The sequence below is a fragment of the Sceloporus occidentalis genome, unplaced genomic scaffold (genome assembly GCF_023333645.1).
Source record: "Sceloporus occidentalis isolate IW3139 unplaced genomic scaffold, rSceOcc1.0.p SCAF_398, whole genome shotgun sequence".
Classification (NCBI taxonomy): Eukaryota; Metazoa; Chordata; class Lepidosauria; order Squamata; family Phrynosomatidae; genus Sceloporus; species Sceloporus occidentalis.
In genome coordinates this window covers 5001-28531 of record NW_028317378.1, presented here as the reverse complement: position 1 = coordinate 28531, position 23531 = coordinate 5001, and the positions used below count along the sequence as shown (strand labels likewise).

Genomic DNA, 23531 nt, shown 5'->3' with positions numbered 1-23531 from the left:
CGTATACGGCAATTTTATGAGTATGACCACCCAAAGTAAGCCCAGTAATCTGAGCATTGCTCCGTATAGCATTCGCAAGGGGCTCCATCACCAACAGAAACAAAAGCGGAGAGAGGGGACACCCCTGCCTCGTGCCATTAGCGATGAGGAGTCTCTCGGAAAGGGTACCGTTAATTTTGATTTGGGCAGACGGGTTCGAATACAATGCCCGTATCTGGTTAAGGAAGTTGCCCTCCATGCCTAGAGACTGCAGCGTCTGGAACAGAAAGGGCCAGGCCACCCGATCAAATGCCTTTTCAGCGTCTAGGGAGACAAGGGTGTAAGGAAGGTGATGGCCGTGGGCATACGCCAATAAATTCAAAACCCTGATGGTGTTATCCCTGGCCTCCCTCCCAGGAACAAAGCTAACTTGATCCCCATGGATCAAGGATGGAATGTGACCTTGTAGTCGGAGAGCCATAACCTTAGCGAGGAGCTTAAGGTCCGTGTTAATCAGCGATATAGGGCGGTAGTTGGAACAATGCTTTACATCCCTGCCCGGCTTGGGAATAACAGTTATGTGCGCCAAATTTGTCTGTGGATCGGGGATGTGACCCTTAGCAAAGGAATTAAATAATGTCGCCAAATGCGGCCCGAGGACGGGGAAAAAGCAAGAATAATAAGTAGTAGTGAAACCATCCGGTCCCAGATGCCTTTGGGGGCTAATTTTAAGGCTAGTTTAATTTCATCGCACGTTATCGGAGCATGGAGGGCAGCTAGAGCCGCCGCCTCCAAGCGGCTAGGGAGGTGTTTAGTGATGTAGGATTTGAGCAAGGCAGAATAACCAGGATTCGACTGCGTCATGGGAGGGAGGTTATACAGGGTTTCGTAATAAGAGTGAAAACATTTGGCTATACCAGGGGTGTCATGTACAAGGGAGCCGGCCCGATTCCTGATTTTAGGGATATAAACGGCAGATTTACGGGGCCGAAGAGCCCTGGCAAGAAGCTTACCCGGTTTGTCCCCTAGTTCGTAAAATGGCTTCCTAGCTAGTAGGAAGGAGCGTCTGGTTCGTTCGTCTAATAAGGAGGCTAATTGGGACCGCAGAGTTTGCAACTGCGGCAAGATAGAAGGATCCAAGGACGCCTTATGGGATTGCTCCAAGCGGTAAAGTTGTGTAGTAAGCGACAACATCGTTGCCATCTTCAATTTTTTAATGGTAGAACCTAATCGAATTAGGTGCCCCCTAATTACGGTCTTATGGGCCTCCCAGACATTTGGGAAGGGAATATCGTCAGATATATTATCCGCAAAATAGTGTCTCAAATGGTCCGAAAGGTCGGAAAGGGCAGCAGGATTGTCAAGGAGATTATCGTTAAGGCGCCAGTTCCATTGTCTGGGTCGGGAATGTGACATCTTGAGGGAGAAGTGAATAGGTGCATGCTCGCTAAGCGATTGGACACCTATACTGGATGAGTGCAATTGCAATAGGTGATGGTGGGACAGAAAAAACACGTAAATTCTAGAGTAACGGTCATGCGGTGAAGAGTAAAAGGTATAATCACAGACCGTCGGGCGTTGGGCCCTCCAGACGTCAACCAATTGGGCAAGATGCAGCGCCCGTCTAACCTTCTTGATGTGGGCGAATGGGATATGGGAGTGCCGAGCGGAGGAGTCCCTCTGAGGGTCCAAAGTCATATTCAGATCGCCACCGAAAATATAAGACCCTCCTGAAAATCACCAAGCCTAGACAACAGGCGACTGAGGAAATTAGGCTGACCATGATTGGGGGCATATACATTTGCGAGCGTAACCTTTTGATTGAATAGAAACCCTTTGAGGAAAAGAGCTCTACCCTCTGGGTCCCTCCAGACCTCCAACAGTTGGAAAGGCATCGATTTGTGAATAACTATTGCCACACCCTTGGTTTTGGAATCAGGAGAACTAGAGAAAAATGATTGAGAGTAGAGGTGGTTGGTAAGTTTAAATTCTTTCGGCAATTTAAAATGCGTCTCCTGAAGAAACGCGACGTGGGTCTTGAAGGAGTTTAAGATATGAAGCAACTGAGACCTCTTCTGGGGCTTATTTAGACCCCTCACATTAAGAGAGGTAAACTTTACGACATCAGGTATCATCTAGAGGGTGTCTGGAGAAACCGGAATGGCCGACATCAAGGCAGCAGCAGGTAGGCAACAACAAAAAACAAAAACAACAGTCAACGGAAAACACAAACCGAAACTCAGACGGGAGTGCCAAGGACCCTGGATGCCAAGGCATCAGGTAATGAGCAATGGGACCTAACATCAGGTCCAGAACCAATACCACCCCCCAAACAGGAGGGAGGTAGGAGAGCTCCGGAGTGTGTGTGTGGAGAGGAAGTTACCTAAAAACTTCCGTGAAAATGTGTGCGCGATGTAAAGAAATCCAAAACAGAAAAACAAATGGGATAAGAAAATATTATATAATGAGCCCGGAGGAACCTCAGGCCCCAGGAGTACGATCACTACAGGGCCTCAAAGCGCCCTCTATAGAGAGGAGACATAACTCCAACAACATCCCCCATGGCACGTCCCCCGTAAGCAGGGATACCGCATGAGAAGCGGAGGCTAATAAAAGAAAAATCAGGGGGAAGATAAAACAGGACCAAACCCGAGATCCCTGGACTAAAAGACCGAGAGGTAGAAAGCGGTACTAAGCCGCCTACTCGAACGCTACAGCAGGGAACGTACTAGTGTAGTGAGGATGTAAGACGTGTGTGTGAGCAGAGCAGTGAGCCGACATACTGTAGCGGCAGGTCAAAAAGGCATATTAGGCAAACCGCTGGAGTGAAAAGTGTATGATAAGCACGGGTATAAACATATAATGGCAACGTTTGAAGCCACGGGCGACATGCCCAATACTGAAAAATAAAGTAAAACAAAATACCATCACCCGGCCGTAGCGAGAAAGTCCGGAGCGAGAGTAGTCCCACACGCAATGAAAGCCGGAGTCCACAAAGATGAAAAGAGAGGCGTCCAGGCGTCAAAGTCCACCTCAATGTCGCCGATCGGGTTTGGGAAAACCAGGGGTAGCAGAGCTGTGACGGCTGGAGAATCCATGCAAGGCGGCGTGGAGCATCTCGGCGTCGAAGGTGTCATCACTCCGGAGGATCAGTGTGCTTCCTCTGACGTTTGGGCCTCTGTGGTCGAGGCGACCATACCCTGGTAGGATCCAAAAGGCTCGGAGGAGGTGTGAACGTGTGTTCCCAGTCGACAACCTTGCAGCGCGGCAGGCCCAAGGCCTCAATGAATCCAGGCACATCACTGTGTTGTCGGATAATATGGGTGTCCGAACCCCTGCGGACGATCAAGGCGAAGGGAAATCCCCACTGGTAAGGGATGTGCGCCTCATGAAGGGCATGTGTAATCGGCTGCAACAGGCGTCTGTTCTGTAATGTAACCGGTGAAAGGTCTTGGTAGATCGAGATTGCATGAGAGTCCCAGGTGAAAGATGGGCGATCCCGGAATGCCCGCATGACCTCTTCTTTAAGGAGATAGTCCTGAAAACAGCATATAACGTCGCGTGGAGGTAAGTTGTCTGGGGGCCTCTGACGGAGAGCCCTGTGAGCGCGGTCAAAACAAATAATTTCGTCCGGAGGCCTGTTCAGGGCCTTGTTGAAGAGCGACTGTAAAGTGGCGGGAAGGTCTGCATGCACCACTGATTCCGGTAGGCCGCGAATCCGAACATTATTCCGGCGACCCCGGTTGTCCAGGTCCTCGAGCTTGCGTGACAAGTGGGTCACCAAATGAGTCTGGAGCCTGAGCTGGGTGGTCAACAAATCCACAGCATTGTGAATCCGCGGTTGATCGTCTTCCAACGCCGCCACGCGGTCTCCAATATGGCGGATATCCGCCTGGATGTCCGAGAGGCTAGACCGAATTCCTTGCACGGCTTTGTCGACAATATCCGCGATATCTGCCTTGGTAGGCAGTGAATCTATCTTCTCCTTCCAGGAACGTGCACCAGTAGGAGTCTGACCAGTCGCCAGGAGAGTTTCGTCAGCCAAGTCGCTCACCGCACTCAGCGTGGGAGATGGCGGCCTTTGAAAAGAGTCCCGAGAATCGTGATCCGAGGAGGACTGGAAAAAGGAGCGAACAGAGGTGAGAGATCCTTTCTCTTTGGAGCCCGATGGTTTCGGGGTGTTGGGAGCCTTAGAATGCTTGCCCATTGTGAGTGAAAGTGCGTATCCGAAGCGTATTTCGGGGCCCGAGGTGCCGGAGCTCAGGACTTATGAGTCCATCTTGTACGCTGTCAGGCCACGCCCCCCATTTGAGAAATGTTTTAATGCACTTCAAGTGGAGTAATAGGGGTTGGACTAATGGTGAATCTTGATGAGGTTTCTCTGTGAAACGTGCCAAGTTGGACCATTAAACATTGAACACAGTGTTATTCATGCCAGGTGTGTTTTTGGGCCTCCAGTGAACATACTTTTATTTGAGTTTAAATAAGTAAATACTGATTTTAGTTTCCCACCAGAAATGTGCATAGTAACACAGTAGTTTGAACGGAGTAACCTCCAGAATATTTTTGAACACAGAGTAGACGTCACCACAGGAATCTAATTTGCTCTTGTATGCACTTTGGTACAATTGACCAGCTTCCAGCACCTGTAAATATTTTTACATTATTTTTGCAGATGCTTTGCATTCTTTGTTATGGAGTTGTTTTGCACTTCCGTTAATTGTTCAGATTAGGGTGTGTACAGGATGAGCTAGTGCAAGAACGTTAAACATTTTTATTTATAGCTGTGATAGCTGTGATTAGGAGAAATTTAACAACATAAGGAAATCAAACGTTTCTGTGAATTTTAGAGGCCTGATAAAAGTTTAACTTAATAAACAAGATTAACTTTGTTTCTTCCAATTTGTCACAACTGGCAAGGGAAGCCGCTGCTTTGTTTTGTAGTAAATTAGTGCACCAGTGAAAGTACAGCGATATGGCAGATCTTGCAAAATGTTAAGTTATATAAATAAAAAATCCGTTACCATGGTAGAAATACTTTCTTCCTCCTCCATGATCCTCCGGGTAGTTTTCAAAAGTTGTTGGAGGTGTCTATTGTGACGGGATAGCTAAAACATAGAACAACAAATATTAGTATATGAATCATTATTTGCATCTTGTTGGAGAAATAACACTCCAAATGCATCAAGGAAAATGGCTGTGGAACTACAATAATTCATATTCCTCTGACTACAAACGCAATCCCTTGTAAAGCACTTTTAAGCTCAAAGAAGCTAAGTATACAGTTGTGTGAAAAATAAAGTACCGTAGATCCTCGATTCTAAGACGACCCCCCCATAATGTGAATATGAATTCAGGAAAAAAAGAAAACGCCTAAATATAAAACTACCCTATAGGAACATTTTTTACTAGTAAATATTAATTCACATGTAAACTATGTTTTCATATTTAATTAAAAACATGCATTTCTTGTTTTATTTCCTTTTATTTGCCAATCTGCCCCCCAATGCACATCTGCTCTCAGGCTTGTCACTCTGCTCTCCAGATTTTCAACTCTGCCCCCATATGCCACTCTGCCCCCAAACTTACCAATGCATCCCCAGACTTGCCCCCGTGCTACAGACTTCCTGGTGTCTAGTGGGAGCAGCCTGTGGACGTCTGCGCAATGCATAGAAGCCCCGGTGGAAATGCTGGGCAGCAGCGGAGGTTGTCTGAGCACATTGCAAAGACGTTCACTGGCTGCCACAGAGGAGGATCCTCTCTGCAGTGCATGGGGGGACCTGGATCTTAGTCTTATAGTCAGACCTCAAATATAAGACGAGGGATATTTTTTCAGAGCATTTGCTCTGAAAAAACCTTATCTTATATTCGAGCAAATAAGGTACACCCTCTTTGAATTGTATGGTTTTACATAACAGGACATAATAACAATCATCTGTTCCTTAGCAGGTCTTAACCCCTTAAGGACCGGGCTCATTTTTCGTTTTGTACCCTGTGGGACCGAGGCTGTTTTGACACTTTTGTGGTGCTTGTGTTCAGCTGTAATTTTCTCCTCACCCATTTAGTGTACCCACATAAGTTATATATTGTTTTTTTCAGGACAAGATGGGCTTTCTTCAGATACCATTATTTTGATCGTATCATCTTATTTACTATAAAAAAAATTAAAAAAACATGGTGAAAAGTTGAAAAAAAAACACATTTTATGACTTTTATTTGAAAAATCTTTTACTCACCTAAAAAAGCAAGTAAAAAAACTAGCTAAATAGATTCTACTACTTGTCCTGAGTTTAGAAATACCCAATGTTTTTATGTTTTTTTGCTGTTTTTTGTAAGTTATAGGGCAATAAGTACAAGCAGCGTTTTATGATTTCCAAATCTTTTTTAACAAATCTGGTCAGTCTGCCTCCATCTCCTCTTTGGAACATCTTTGAAGCCGGTTAACTCAATTTAACCCATTCAAACCATATATTTTTGAAAACTAGACACCCCAGGGTATTCCAAATGCTGTTATTTTAACCCTTTCCATGCACCAATTATACAACTACACTTTGTCAAACTTTGTAATAGTAATTTTTTTTATTTTTTTTTCCACACAAATTGTACTTTAGTTATAGATATACAGGTCCTGGTATATGTCACTGTCAAACAACACCCCAATATGTGTTCAGCAACATCTCCTGAGTACAGCGATACCCCACATGCATGGGTTTGTCAGATTGTTTGGCTGGTAAAAGGCTACTTTTGGGGCATGCGTAATTCAGGTGGTCATTTGGTCATTGTGCCTCCCTCTCCTCTTTGGAATATCTTTGAAGCCGGTTAACTCAATTTAACCCATTCAAACCATATATTTTTGAAAACTAGACACCCCAGGGTATTCCAAATGCTGTTATTTTAACCCTTTCCATGCACCAATTATAGAACTACACTTTGTCAAACTTTGTAATAGTAATTATTTTTATTTTTTTTTCACACAAATTGTACTTTAGTTATAGATATACAGGTCCTGGTATATGCCACTGTCAAACAACACGCCAATGTGTGTTCAGGAACATCTCCTGAGTGCAGTGATACCCGACATGCATGGGTTTGTCGGGTTGTTTCAGATTTAAAATGCCACATTTGGGAAGTGCGCTTTTTTTCGCCATTTTGGTCAGTCTGTACCTATGCCCTATCTTTGAGCTAGGCCACTCCAATTTACCCCATCAGCCATTTTTTTTATATATTAGACACCCCTTGGGTATTTGAAGTGCTTTTATTTTAACTCTTTGTTGAGATTTTTGAGAAATTTTAGCACTTGCTCAAAATAATAAACTTTATTTTTTAATTTAATTTTATTTTTTTAATACTTTTTTTATATTTTTTTTTACACATTTTGCTGGTACTGGATGGTTCATCTAGTGACATCACTGCATAATTATTTTTAAATGTTAGCACATTTTTTTTAAATTTTTTTTTCCATTTTTTATTTATTTTTATTTTTTTTGAATATTTTACTAATCACATAGTGATTAGAAAGCTGGGCTCCATTGACTTGCATGGTTGAATGCAGTACCTGTATTCAACCAGCAAGTGGAGCCAGTTCTCTAGAGGGTCTGGAGACCCTCTAGCGAACTTTTTCGTCTTTATTGTTTTATTTCCCGGGCCGCCGCCATCTTGCTTGATGGCGAAGATCACCGGCAGCGGCGGCTGTGACCGCTCTCCGGAGCGGTCACAGCCCACCCAGAGGTAAGTGTTTGGTGTCGCTGGATGCCTCCTGATCGAGGCATTCCAGCGACACCATTTAAGTTTAGGAGGCGATCGTTGATCGCCTCCTAAACGCTTTTAAAACGGGCGTCCGCCGCCATACAATGTATGGCGGCTGTTGACGCCCCGGGGAGGGGCCAGACATGGCCCCCGATGCCGATCTCGGCCTTGCTGAATGCCTCGACATCGAGGCATTGCAGCAAGGCCGTTTAAGCGAAGAAAGTGATCCTTGATCACTTTCTAAGCTTATTTAATTTTTTGACGGTTCAGGACCGTCAAAGGTCATTTAGTGACCTTCTTGTTATGACGGTCCTGAACCGGCAAAGGTCGCGAAGGGGTTAAAATTAGGTAAATACAACCTCAGAGGGGCAAAAACACATGACATTTTACATTGTGTTATGATTAGGGCTGCAACAACTAATCGATAAAATCGATAATAATCGATAATGAAAATCGTTGCCAACGAATTTCATTATGGATTAGTTGAATCGATTTTTATCGATTATTAAATGAGGGTTTTTTCAGAGCAAACGCTCTGAAAAATACCCCTCATTATATAAACCGTTTCAGTGACTCACAGCAGCAGCTCCTGCTTACCAGCCCCTCCCTGTAATCACTGTGACAACTGGCCCCGCCCCCTTCCTTCTCCCAGAAGGCCAGAACCACATGGCTGTGACACTCATCTAACTGTAAGTATAAAATTAATATTTGGGCTGCTGAAAGTTAGGGGAGGTGGGGGTTAATTTAGGGGCAGTTATGGTTAATGGGGTGTTTAGGGTTAATTTAGGGGCAGTTATGGTTAATGGGGTGTTTAGGGTTAATTTAGGGACAGTTATGGTTAATAGGGTGTTTAGGGTTAATTTAGGGGCAGCTATGGTTAATAGGGTGTTTAGGGTTAATTTAGGGGCAGCTATGGTTAATGGTGTGTTTAGGGTTAATTTAGGAGCAGCTGTGGTTAATGGGGTGTTTGGGGTTAATTTGAGGCAGTTTTGGTTAATGGTATGTTTAGGGTTAATTTAGGGGCTGTTGTGGTTCATGGGGTCTTTAGGGTTAATTTAGGGGATGCTGTGGTTGATGGGGTCTTTAGGGTTAATTTAGGGGCAGTTATGGTTAATGGGGTGTTTAGGGTTAATTTAATGATGAGGACTGAGGGTTAATTTTATTAATTTATTAAAGTTAACTTAAGGTGCAGTTAGAGATAAAGGGGGGCAAACTAAGGGGAATCTAAATCCTGGGGGCAGTGAAGATTAACCCAGTACTTATTTATAAAAGTATGGTCTGTGACTCTATGAGGGGACTATGAGATATCTGGGGGGTATAAGGCATATCTGGGGAGGACGGAGTGACATATCTGGGGGTATAAGGCATATAGGGTATATAAGGCATATGTGGGGAGGGCAGTGTGGCATGTCTGGGGAGGACAGAGTGGTGTATCAGGGTGTATAAGGCAGATCTGGGGCCACAGTGGCATATCTGGGGGTAGAGTGGAGTGACATATGTGGGGAGGGCAGTGTGGCATGTCTGGGGAGGATGGAGTGGTATGTCTGGGGAGGATGGAGTGGTGTATCGGGGTATAAGGTGTATCAGGCACAGTGGCATATGTGGGGGTAGAGTGGAGTGACATATGTGGGAGGCAGAGTGGAGTGGTATATGTGGGACGCAGAGTGGCATATGTGGGACGCAGAGTGGTATATGTGGGAGGCAGAGTGGTATATGTGGGAGGCAGAGTGGCATATGTGGGAGGCAGCGTGGAGTGGCATATGTGGGAGGCAGCGTGGAGTGACATATGTGGGAGGTGGAGTGGCATATGTGGGAGGCAGCGTGGAGTGACATATGTGGGAGGCAGAGTGGAGTGGCATATGTGGGAGGCAGCGTGGAGTGGCATATGTGGGAGGCAGCGTGGAGTGGCATATGTGGGAGGCAGCGTGGAGTGGCATATGTGGGAGGCAGCGTGGAGTGGCATATGTGGGAGGCTGCGTGGAGTGGTATATTTGGGAGGCAGAGTGGAGTGGCATATGTGGGAGGCAGAGTGGCATATGTGGGAGGCAGCGTGGAGTGGCATATGTGGGAGGCTGTGTGGAGTGGTATATTTGGGAGGCAGAGTGGAGTGGCATATGTGGGAGGCAGCGTGGAGTGGCATATTTGGGAGGCAGCGTGGAGTGGCATATGTGGGAGGCAGCGTGGAGTGGCATATGTGGGAGGCAGCGTGGAGTGGCATATGTGGGAGGCAGCGTGGAGTGGCATATGTGGGAGGCAGCGTGGAGTGGCATATGTGGGAGGCAGCGTGGAGTGGCATATGTGGGAGGCAGTGTGGAGTGGCATATGTGGGAGGCAGCGTGGAGTGGCATATGTGGGAGGCAGCGTGGAGTGGCATATGTGGGAGGCAGCGTGGAGTGGCATATGTGGGAGGCAGCGTGGAGTGGCATATGTGGGAGGCTGCGTGGAGTGGTATATTTGGGAGGCAGAGTGGAGTGGCATATGTGGGAGGCAGAGTGGCATATGTGGGAGGCAGCGTGGAGTGGCATATGTGGGAGGCTGCGTGGAGTGGTATATTTGGGAGGCAGAGTGGAGTGGCATATGTGGGAGGCAGCGTGGAGTGGCATATGTGGGAGGCAGCGTGGAGTGGCATATGTGGGAGGCAGCGTGGAGTGGCATATGTGGGAGGCAGCGTGGAGTGGCATATGTGGGAGGCAGCGTGGAGTGGCATATGTGGGAGGCAGCGTGGAGTGGCATATGTGGGAGGCAGCATGGAGTGGCATATGTGGGAGGCAGCATGGAGTGGCATATGTGGGAGGCAGCGTGGAGTGGCATATGTGAGAGGCAGCGTGGAGTGGTATATTTGGGAGGCAGAGTGGAGTGGCATATGTGGGAGGCAGAGTGGCATATGTGGGAGGCAGCGTGGAGTGGCATATGTGGGAGGCAGAGTGGAGTGGCATATGTGGGAGGCAGAGTGGCATATGTGGGAGGCAGCGTGGAGTGGCATATGTGGGGGGCAGCGTGGAGTGGCATATGTGGGAGGCAGCGTGGCAAGCCTGGGCTCAAATGTGCATAAATTGGGGGGGGCTGGTTGCGAAATAAAGGCAAGAAATGCATTTTATCAAAGTTTTTTTATTCTGCTGTTTGTATTTAATATAATTTGTTTATTAAATTATTTTAAATAAATGAAAAATTTACATTCATTTTTTTTATCCGATTAATCGATTAATCGAAAAAATAATCGGCCAACTAATCGATTATGAAAATAATCGTTAGTTGCAGCCCTAGTTATGATTTCTCAACAAAATAAAGTAAAAACAGAGAAGCCATGTGTGAGAAGCTAAATACGCCCTTACTGCTTACACACGAATTAAGACGCTAAGTAGCAGACAGGTGCTGCTAATCAAACGCCCTTGATTAATTGATCATCAGCGAGTGTGATCACCTCTATAAGGCTAGGTTTCCACTTGTTTTTTTTATGCTAAAAACGCCCATAAAAACGCCAATAGCGCCACCTGGCGTTTTTTTAGTGGAAAAACGCAGCAGCCAGATGTTAGCTGTTTTTCAATAGGAAATCGCAAAATGCCATTTCCACTTGGCGTTTTTCTGTCTGGCGTTTTTTCAGTCCTCTTTGGCGTTTTTCTGCTTTTTTGGGCTCTGTGGCAGTTTTTCAAAATCGCAGCATGTTCACACTCTGGCGTTTTTTCAAGGAAATCTTGGCGTTTTTCTCCAATAGAAGTCTATGGGAGAGAAAAAACGCCATGAAAAAGCCATGTGGGTTTATTGCCTTGGCGTTTTTTATGGCGTTTTTTCCACAGTTACAATGCAGAGGATGGACCCAGTATCTGTGTGTCCTACGAGAAATAGGCTGAAAACAAACAGTTTCACACAAAACAAAGTCCTGGACTGGTTCATATTGAATTTTACACCATTTGGAACAAACATACCATTACAAACAAACATACGCGACGCATCAACTGGATCCTGCGTGCCAAAAGCAACAGCAAACAATTTGCACCATCATTTGGGGCCAATCTTCCCAGAGGAGCAGACATTCGGAATAAAGCATGCCTTACAAACCACAGAAAAGAGACAAAGGGGTCTACCAAGTAAATGACATCGGGGGCAGATACTTGCCATTTATCCTAATCCCTTTTAGCTGGGTGAAACTGCTAACTTGTAAAGGCTGGAAAAACTGCCTAAGGTCAAAAAAAGCAATTTCCACAGAAAGGATAAAACGCCAGAAAAAACTCCAGAAAAAACCGCCAAAACGCAGGAAAACGCAGTGGCAGTTTTCTTGGCGTTTTTCATCAAGAAAAAAAACGCAGGACAAAAATCCAAGTGGAAACCTAGCCTTAGGCTAGGTTTCCACTTGGTTTTTTTTAGCTAAAAACGCCCATAAAAACGCCAATAGCGCCACCTGGCGTTTTTTTAGTGAAAAAACGTTGCAGCCAGATGTTAGCTGTTCTTCAATAGGAAATCGCAGAATGCCATATCCACTTGGCGTTTTTCTGTTCGGCGTTTTTTCAGTCCTCTTTGGCGTTTTTCTGCTTTTTTGGGCTCTGTGGCAGTTTTTCAAAATCGCAGCATGTTGACACTCTGGCGTTTTTTGCAAGGAAATCTTGGCGTTTTTCTCCAATAGAAGTCTATGGGAGAGAAAAAACGCCATGAAAAAGCCATGTGGGTTTATTGCCTTGGCGTTTTTTATGGCGTTTTTTCCACAGTTACAATGCAGAGGATGGACCCAGTATCTGTGTGAACTACGAGAAATAGGCTGGAAACAAACAGTTTCACACAAAACAAAGTTCATATTGAATTCTACACCATTTGGAACAAACATGCCATTACAAACAAACATACGCAACGCATCAACTGGATCCTGCGTGCCAAAAGCAACAGCAAACAATTTGCACCATCATTTGGGGCCAATCTTCCTAGAGGAGCAGACATTCGGAATAAAGCACGCCTTACAAACCACAGAAAAGTGACAAAAGGGTCCGCCGGGGTGTTTAAGTAGAACTCTACCAAGTAAATGACATCAGGGGGCAGATACTTGCCATTTATCCTAATCCCTTTTAGCTGGGTGAAACTTCTAACTTGTAAAGGCTGGAAAAACTGCCTAAGGTCAAAAAAAGCAATTTCCACAGAAAGGCTAAAACGCCAGAAAAAACTCCAGAAAAAAACGCCAAAACGCAGGAAAATGCAGTGGCAGTTTTCTTGGCGTTTTTCATCAAGAACAAAAACGCAGGACAAAAACCCAAGTGGAAACCTAGCCTAAGAGCCAAAGTTTTAGCAGTTGGCTGGTCTGGAGCAGATGTGTGTTAACACAATGTCAAGGAGGAAAGACATCAGCAATGATCTTAGGTAAGCAATTGTTGCTGCCCATCAGGATCAGATTTTACAGTGAGAAATATTATTCAAAAGTGGAAAACAAGAAAGTTGCCAATCTTCCCAGGAGTGGACGTCCCAGCAAATTCAACCCAAAGTTTGCGATGCTCAGAGAAGTTGCAAAAAAAAAAGTTACATCTCAGACTCTACAGGCCCAAACATGTTAAATGTTATGACAGTATGAAAGCAAAAATAGAAAAAGACTGAACTTGTATGATTTGTTTATAAGGGTTGCCAGGAGAAAGCCTCCTCTCTCTAAAAAGAACATGGCACCACAAATTAGGTTTGCAAAAAAAAAAAATGCATCTGAACTAACCACAAGACTTCTGGAACAATGTCCTTTGGACAGATGAGACTAAAGACGAGATGTTTGGCAATAATGTACAGCACCAGGTTTGGGTTTGTTTTGCAGCCACAGGACCGGAGAACCTTGCAATCACTGAAAACGGAAAGATTGAAGGTGTGGCGAAGACCCAGTCCGATTGAAATGCTGTGCTGGGACCAGATGCTCACAAACCTCAATGAACTGAATCAATGTTGTAAAGATGAATGGAACAAAATTCATCCACAACAATGTGAGAGACTAAGACAAAAAACAATTACGTCAAGTTATTGCTGCTAAAGGTGGTTCTAATTTTGGCTTTATTTTTTTTTTTTTATAAATCATGACACAGTGTAATATGTAATGTGTTGTTCATATGAGGTTGGATTTACCTAATTTTTAGAACTACTAAGGAATAAACGATTGATAATATGTCCTGATATGTAAAACCATAAAATTCAAAGAAGGTGTACTTTTTCACACAGCTGTGCAGGGAGATGTGTTCAGCCAAATACAGGGCATTTAGCTGGGGGTGCAGAAACAGGAAAATGTCTGGGACTCTGCAGAATCCCCCATGCATTTGTAAAATGGACTACACAAAAATTTAAACGGACTATGCAAGTATCATGTGCATTAAAGTATACATGATGGCTAGGGTGTTCCTTTCAGTGTCTCTAGAGACAGAGGCGGCAAATGTACCTTACAGTATATGTAACTATTGAAGGTTTTGAAGTAATCTCATGGTGAGAGGTCCCCTTTAAATTGAGGTCAACCATCAGCAGATTATTGAAACAATCACTCTCAAGTACGATTATATCACTAATTGGTTTAAATTTCTCTTTTCAAGTAAACTGGCAACCACTTTCATATTGTCTCAGCATACTTACCAGGAAATATAGAGGTCAAGGTAAAAAGCCATTTTAAACTTAATTTTTAGCAAACTGTCAACTACTTGCACATTGTTACAGACTTCAGAATAAACCAAAATAATATTTCCAAACTGTTGGCAACTATATCAAATAAAGGATCATGCTTTATTTATTCTCAGTTTGGGGCTGCAGTAGAATTCTATGAATTTTTTCTCTAACCTGCAGGGCTAGAATATAAATGTTATGTCCAACTTCACGGGGTGAAACATCAGAGCTGTCTCCTTCGTCCTCTTGATGATAAGCCTTTTTAATGACATCCACCTATAAGGCAAGAATAGCTGAACTGTTATGATCGGAAATAGCCTCTTAAGACATGTGCCTACATTTTAAATTGCATTCAACATACCAGTTCTTGGGGACGGAGACTCAGAAGGATCCGTTCTGCGTTCTCACTGTCATGCCGGCTTTCCATAAGGGCGAGAAGCAGTTTGGATGCGTTATCCTGTAAAAATTTAAAACAAATAAGGCAAAAATGTATATATCTTTACCAAAGGAGGATCTAATTGAGGATTATCTACTAATAATAGCTAACAATTTTTTGAAACATTTCATACTGTAGTAAAACTCATCCTATTCTGGTTCGTGGATTAAAATAGATGGACCCGATGTCGGGTTTATGCAAGACTGGAGACGTGGATGAATCAAAAGCGAGGTACCAATAGGGATGAGGCGTAGACGAAGTCAGGATTAGCAGAGGTCGGTTCAGACAGCGAAGGTTCATACACGATAAGGCAAGCGAAGGGTCAATATCGGATGAATCAAAAGCAAGGAAGCACTGAAGTGTATACACAGAAAGCACAGTATATCTGAGGAAGGAGGGAGGGGTACTCCCTTAAGAAGTTGTCTGGTATGCGTGTGCACCACTAGAGGGCGTGGGAGAGACGGAACGTGTTCTCCATCTCTGTCCTGAGGATCTCGGTGCCGGGAGGGAGATCGCGGCACCGCCAACACCTGGGAGTGAGTGGGTCGCCATGCCGGCGGCGCGTGTTGGAAGGAGGACGCGGCGTGGAAAGACGGTGAGTACGGTGGTGGGGACCTGACACACGATCAACTCAGTAATAACAGTCAACTCAGTAATAACCAGTATGTAATGACTGAAAAGCCTTTTTATTAGTCCTTCTTCAACTACACTTTCATTTGATTTTGTACTCAGAATTTTCAGTAAAATAAAATACATATCCTTAGTGTCGTTTACTTCATCAGTCTTTAAGATATTGCAACCACTGAGCCTGCTTTGATTTCATTGACTATACTGGAACATGGTGTAAATAAAAATGTGTCTTGCAGAAATAAGAAGCCTATCCTTGAATACTTGTGAGTTTAGAGATTACGCTTTATCAAGGCCAAGTGTGAATACACCTTGGTGGGTGGTATTTAAGTAACATTTCATTTTTAGGTTTTGGTCATAATTGGATACAGTGTTTTGTGTATGTGTGCATTATCTTTGAAAATACACCAAAGAGTTGTAAAGGTGTCTACTATTACTACTACAAGTTATTTGAAAAAGTACATGCGATTTTACAGAGATGACACTGCTAAATTGAAACTTAATTTATAGTGTTTGATTCCAAGGATAAATAAGACTGAAATATCCAAAGCTGGGGCTCTTGCCTACTGTAATGTTTCAGTGAACGGCTTTACAGTGTCTGGGCCTGTTGTGTCACTTGAGATACATAATCTAGTACCATATAAACATAGGTTGAGAACAATGGCTTTTAACCACTTAACAACCAATTATGTGCCAAGCGCACAGGGTGTGTCCAATTACTGCATTCAACCATGCGGGTCAATGGATTCCAGCCTACTAACCACTATGTGATTAGTAAAATATAATACAAAATAGTTACAAAAATAAATAAAAGGGTAATACAAATAATTCTCCAGTAAGCAAGCTCTAAAATTGTCTCTATATCTTTCCAGAAATCCTGGCATGGAACGAGTTAAAATATCAGCATTTGAAATATCCTGGGGTGTCTACTTTTCAAAAATATATGTTTCATAGGGTAAATTGAATTTCCCAATGTCAAAGATGTCCCAAATAGGAAATAGGTGCTGGAAAAATAATAAAAATCACACCACCCAAATGTGACGTTGTATGTGGCACATGTGATATCACTACTCAGGAGATGTTGCTGAACACATATTGGGGTGTTATTTGGCAGTCACATACACCAGGAGCTATAAATTTATACCTGAAGCACAATGTGTGCGGGGAACCCCCCCCCCCACAAAGTAATTACCACCACAACCTTTGACAAAGGCTGGTGTAGGAATGAGTGCATGTGTTAAAATACTGGCTTAAAAGATGTCACAAACAGGATGTTGGTGCAGGATGACCAGATTTGGAAAAAAATGGTTTTTAAATGGCAAAACACTACTTGTATTTCTTGCCCCATAACTTGCAAAAAAACATTAAAAACGTTTTTTTATTAGTTTTTGTAGATTAGTAAAAGATTGTTCAAACAAAAGCCATATTTTTTTTAAAAAAAGGTTTGCAAAATGGTATTATTTTTATGCTAAATTAGATGATATGTTCAAAATAAAGGTATCTAACGAGAGCCCTTCTGGTACTGAAAAAACAACATATAGCTTGAAAAAAACAGCCTCAGTCACCGAAAAAACCCATCCTGGTATCACCACAGTGTTTATCAAAACCACCAATAGCTGCTGCAGCACAAATGGGCTGTACTTTCTAAACCGAGATTGTTAGGGTGTTGCCTCTTGTGTGGTAATTATTGTCACACAATTTGCATCTCACTTTTTGATGCACCTTAGACATTTTCCTGAGCTATGGCACATCGGTGCATATTTATGAATTTGGTATGGCATTGCAAAGTTGTCGCATTTGGCATTTCAGATCTGAACTACTATGTATAGTGTTGCCTGTGTAGTAATAATCAACATCCGTCTAAGTAATCAATTTCAGGCTATTTCCAACCAAAATCACATTCCACTTTTCCACTCTTAGAGGATGGAGGAGAACTATAATCACCTACTTTTGCCCATCTTGCTTAAACAATGTCCCTCTCTGGTCTAGCAGGCTTTCTTTGATTCTGTTTAATAAACTCCCACCAGGTGAGATGGTCACTATTTTTCTCTTGTTCCAACTTCCAAATTACCTATACACCTGATTCCAAAAATTAAGCTGATGCTCTGTCACAGCTAATTAAAGTTGATCTACCCCATAGCCTTGTTTTTCTCATTTCCTGTCAAGTGTCACTACGTTCTTCCCGGACTACATGACCATTCTATTAAAGGGCCATGCATTTTCCATGGCAGGACACAGAAGCTTACAGAGAACCATGTTTCAAAGCAATTTAGAGCGATTTGTTAAAATACCTCACACAAGATCACAGATTCTTTCATCCCCTGCTGTGCCTGACCTTCCCTGGATGCCTTTCTCCATAGACTTTATTGCTGGCCTTCGTTTCAGCTTACCATGATGCTTGTTGTCCTATATAGATTTTACATCCTTTCCTCTGCTCTACAGTCCATTAACACTTTTTATCTACTTAGCATATTTCCCCATGTATAAGACGCACCTTTTTTGGTGGTTGTAGATTGAAGTTGTAGATTGCAGTTATCGGCCCCGTCCCTTTCTGAGTAACAGTCCCTCCCTGCACTTACACTGATGATTGGTGCCGCCCCTTTCCTTATAGCATCCACAAGGTTAAGCAAGTCATCTAACAGTAAGTAAAAAATTAATATTTTGGCTGCTGAAAGTTAGGGGAGGTGGGGGTTAATTTAGGGGCAGTTATGGTTAATGGGGTGTTTAGGGTTAATTTAGGGGCAGTTATGGTTGATGGGGTCTGAACATAACTTGAGTTCAATAACTATGCAATACATTTTTTTTTTCAAATTTCGGGCCCCAAAATTAACATGGGAGCGTCTTATACATGGGGAAATGCGGTACCACTCATAATCTAAGAGCCATATGGAGAAGACAAACCAAACATTTTGGGTGTGGCATTATGCAGTTTTCTGTCTTAGTAAATTTGACCTCAGCTTTCCTGTGATTTTGGTCTTTTGGCTTGGCATTTGGCCTTTGATTGTACTCAATTTTTCTTGATCTATATATTTAATTGCAGTTCCGTGTGTAATCCACGAGCCACATTAAGTACTTTATAATCTTACACATGCTACACCTACCACAAGAACCACCAGGAGGTACGGGGTCCCCATTAATTTTGCTTATTTTTCATCCCACTTGAAATTGACAGAAAGCTGCAATGGTTGTTTTGCACTGTATAACTTTTTCTTTTTAAAAGGGGAATGCGATTTTCTTAGAATATAATATTTACTTTAATACATCAATGCACGATAAAAACAGGCAATTAGATTTAAAAATGAAAGTAATGGCAGCTTGGCAGTTAAATAATTTTTTTATAGCCATAAATACATTGCTAAACTGCCAAACTCTGCCAGAGTATTGTGCTGAAGTACATTCTTAACATTCTTTGCTGTATTATCACTACAGCTGCTGTATAATTGACTCAGTAAGTGGGTGTCAGACTACCTCTTCCATTAAACATAAACAGCACAGCAAAACATAATAAATGCAGCAGTAACTACAGTATGAAGCAAGGTATGCAGGAATCAGATGTCCTCTCAATTACTTTAACTATTACATACCCACACATGTCCTAATAATTTCTCTTTTTTTTCACCAAATTTATTTGCATAGATTATCTTTACAGTACTGTGTATTAGTGACTAAAATAATAATATGTATTAATAATTCTATTGCAAAAAAACTATGTTTACAACAGATGGTATTGCCAGGATAATTGTAAACACTTATGGCTTGTGTTTCATGCTAGACTAGCTTAAATATTATATTGTTATATGTGTCTCACGTAACCAATTTACTTCATTTTTTGTATAGATTTTAGTGTAGTGGGGAATAGTTTCATAGCACAAGCATATAAAATAAGCTAAGTGATAATCAATCAGGTTTACAGAAGGGTACAAAGGTACAAAATATAATCTCTCATATACTATACCTTGAGCTGCAACACCAGGTCCATTCTGTATTTACACAGTGGGCTGATGTCATTTAGAATAAGTGCAGTTATTATGTCAATCCCATTAGACTCGTGTGTCACTATACAGCTCTGTTACAATAAAAACATATAACAGAAAATTACTATATAATACCACAGTGCTTTTTTTTATATAAGCAGACTTATAATAACCAAACATCCACATGATTGTGTAGGATCCCAACCATCGTTTAAAACTTGCAAATACTAACTTCCCCCAAGTGCAGCATTTGCAAGTTGTATTTGGCATAATTATTTAAACACCATTCTAATCATAATATAGTGTGCCTAAAAAGATTATCAAACAGAGATCAAGGACAAAAAAATCTACCTTATTCCTCTTACAAGTTTAGGGTATAACAGTTTTTATCACAAATGTAAATGTGATACATCAAACATACATCAAGTATACTCTTGAATATAATGGCTACAAAAATGCTAATTTAAAATGATTAAAAAAAACATTTATTTTGAACAGATTTCAGTCCTTGTCTGTTGGTACTTCATTACTAGAAAATCATAGGCATAAAGTAATCTCAGATACTTGCAGGCTACATTTAGAACTAAATACAAAGAACTGTCTGTATGGGCTGTGTTTTTACACACATATGTAATAAGCACCACTCTATAAGTATCTTAAAATAAGAAAAAATATACTTCATATTTTACAAAAGTTATAGAAACTACTGCCAATATACTCTGGTGTTCTCTAGTTAAACAATATATAACTCATTTACACAATTTAAAGTCTGGTACATCATTTAATATTATAACTGTGGTACCTGATTCTCGTGGCAAGGCCCTTGGCAATACTCAGTAAGGGTCTCTAAGGTCTGAATAATGAGGGCGACATTTTTCTCATTGATGTAAAGGCCCAGAAGACCAAGTCCTCCAGTAGTACTCCCACACATAATGTCTAAGAATTGTAGGGTCTCACACACCAGGTTATAATTTGTTTTGTTGTTCTGATTCCTCAGAAAATTCTGGAAAATTAGTTGGTAAAGAGATTAATTAGCAAATGAAATAACCAGCCACCAACATCACATATTCATATACATCCTTTATCGGTTCACAGCCTCAGGGTATTTGCAAATTGGGACACCTGTGTTATGGGTGGGGGGTGGCAACAGGTGGTAAGGGGGCAGTGTCCTCTGGCCTGCATTATCTTAGAAGCCACCTTGCGATGTTCCACAGCGTTGTAAGGTGGCTATGTGGGAACTGTCGTGCAGGTCTGTGCTCGAAAAGCACAGATCTCTAATGATTTTACATCTCTCTGGGGCAAGTCAGGGGGCAGAAAACTGGGATTGTTGGGTATATGCATTAGCTTCTCAGTCAATGGGGTCCCTAGGGGCCTGAAGGAATCGTTAAAGCATATATCAAGCAAGTATCTTATTTTAATGGGTAATCCGTAAAATGAATTGTACTTACTTGCAGATCTGGGTTGTGGTTTTCACACAACAGCTGGAGAAATCTTAAAATTGGCTCCATGATAAGCACAATAGGGCCAACTTCGTTACCCTCCCCATGTTCACCACCCTCATGACCTTTCCGCAAGGCCACATTAGCCATGGCCCGAGACGAGGCAGCAGACACCACAAACCGGTTGCTGTGATCTTTAAAGAAAAATTTGCCATTTTAGGTCTAACACTGGACTTTGAGATTAACTGTTTCCAATTTCCTATTTTCAATATCCCATTAGTTTATAATTCATTTCTTTTTTATTAGCAAATCATACAAACGATTAAAAGCACATACCGGTACATTCATAAATACATCCAAAATACATGTTGCTAAATAAAAACATTTATAAGTATGAAAAACGTTACAATAATTGGATATCATTTCTGATTCTAACAAAAGTGAAGTTATCTTGAATTTCATGGAAAGGGAGGATAGATCAATCAAAAGAGATATCTGATAAATTTGTCATTCACGCTTCGTCTATTTAGTAATATAGATATCTGGGATATACAGTTTTAATAATTCTAGCGGGTTAAATGAGGTTATGTATTCCCTTTCTTTAATTGTCTTTGTAAACTGTATCATGGATTTTATCGCATCCTTCACCTTTTGATGCAGGTTTCATATTAATTTACCCTTAAGATGATGGAGCCAAAGAAGATTCAGTAGTTTTGAGTTGTTAATTTGGGTCCCTTCATGATTATACCAGTGGAAATTAGAATTATGTTTTGTATTCCACACAAAGACACGGGTAAACATAACAATATTTCTGGAAAGCTCAGTCCACCTACACACTTCATTCCTAGTTATGATATTCCTGGAAGTATATATTGCCAGATATATGGTACCTCTAATTTTTTTAACACTTACTTTTCCAAAGCCTAGGTTTGTAAACCAAAGAGAGGTCTCTGTCTATGTGATCTTAACTTTGGCCTTTTGTCTAGATCATCTTACCTTTGGCCTTTTAAACATTTAGCAAGATAACAATTCTATGTTTACAGAGGCAGTTATTAGTCACTAGGGTCCAGATCTGATATTCTTACCATTCACAATGGTAATATTTGACTATATTAAGTTATTCTTCAAACTGAACCTCAAAACACAACACATGGTATAGTGTTTAAACCATGCTTTTGCACTTTACCTTTTGTAGAAAACTCCATGTGTTCCTCGTTGGTTTCATTTGACCCTAGGTCACTCATGTTAACAGACATTGTGGATTTTATTTCCTGTTGGGCACTTTTAATTCTTTCATTTAGAACCTTGAAGAACTTCTCAGACTTATTGTCACCCTTCATTAAATTGTAAAAGGAATTCTAGAAATTGAGAAAATGTGATTAGCCAATGAGTTTCAGTTTAACACTTTTAGTTTAACAATTAAAAACATATTTTATACTTAGATATAATGTAAAGAAGTTTTATTTTATTGAGAGTGGTAAATGGAACAGCCTCCCAGCAGAAGTGGTAGAAGTCTAATACATTTAGGCAATTTAAACATTCATGGGATAGGCACAGTTATCCTTAATCTAAGACAAGATCATTTCCTTACCTCAGGAAAAATCGTCAGATTGGATGGGCTAGTTTTGTTTCAACACGTATTTAAGGGATATACTGTATTTAGATACATATCTTAAATACTTGTTGAAACTAAATATTAAGCTACTAGTTTGCAGTTTAAAATGTAGTTTTCTTCTTCTACTGCTATAAGTGTATAGATTTAAATAATAGCCACAATAGCAGCTAGATTAATATTTGAATTAATCACTATTCTATTAATACTGATTAGAAAATAGTGAGCTTGGACAGCATCAAATGAAATCCCATTTCTAACAACTCTTTTCTCCTACTCAAATGTTATCCTCTGGTCTTAATTGCTATAAATGTAAAGATTTGTATCTCATATCTTGCATAAATATTCTAATTTTGTGAAACATATTGTGCTCTAAAAAGGCTTTTATTATGAAGTTGTGTTTTTCAAAACCACATCAACTATAAACACCTTTCTTCAGGAAAGTATATAAGGCACTCAAGCCTCATGTTCTATGTAAGGGAAAAAAACATCTCTGTTGACTGTTCCATGTAATGTTCTGTTCTTCATTAATTAGAATGAATCAGAAAGCCACACACTATTGTCCCAGTCAGAAATGGTGAGACAGGCAAGCAACTGTGGAAGACATGTCTTTACCACTGGTGGCATAAATCTTCTTCTAGTAATTTCCACTAGTACACTCACTTGGGTCGATTTACAGAGATGTTGAGTGGTCCATCAAGGTAACGGTTAACTTGACTGAGATTATTTTCCCTTGCATGCTAACACTTCCAAAACAAACTGCATATTCATTAAAATGAATGCAAGTGCATGTTACATAATCTTATGAGTTTCAGAAAAGGGAATGCCAGGAGAATTTCTGCTAGTTGGAGTTCCAACTCAAACTTGGAAATCAAAGGTTAAACCCTTTTGTGACCAGATTGTTTTTGAAATTTTCTAATCCTTGGACAATGGCAGTTCTGTAGTCTTTGTGTTTAGCTGTGATTTTATCTCCCATTTACTGTACCTACACAAAGAAGGACTTTGGGGACTAAAAGGCCACATTTTGGAGGTGTGCATTTTTCAATTTGGGATTTTGACATCTTGCATTCCTTGCGCTAATTCTACAACCAGCCTTTGTCAAAGTCTGTGGTAGTCAT

At 41.5% G+C, this 23531-nt stretch overlaps 1 protein-coding gene across 1 annotated transcript in view; it reads right to left on the bottom strand.

Moving 5' to 3' along the window:
- Positions 1 to 23531, bottom strand: part of LOC149273190 (inositol 1,4,5-trisphosphate-gated calcium channel ITPR3-like) — a gene marked incomplete at its 5' end in the record, with an annotated part of 72834 nt that overhangs the window by 47157 nt on the left and 2146 nt on the right. Inside the window, 7 exons of the mRNA XM_089506607.1 lie at positions 5004 to 5087; positions 14500 to 14601; positions 14687 to 14782; positions 19344 to 19454; positions 20165 to 20365; positions 20811 to 20995; positions 21988 to 22159. Coding sequence (XP_089362733.1) covers positions 5004 to 5087; positions 14500 to 14601; positions 14687 to 14782; positions 19344 to 19454; positions 20165 to 20365; positions 20811 to 20995; positions 21988 to 22159 — 951 coding nt within the window. The remainder of the gene's footprint in view (positions 1 to 5003; positions 5088 to 14499; positions 14602 to 14686; positions 14783 to 19343; positions 19455 to 20164; positions 20366 to 20810; positions 20996 to 21987; positions 22160 to 23531) is intronic.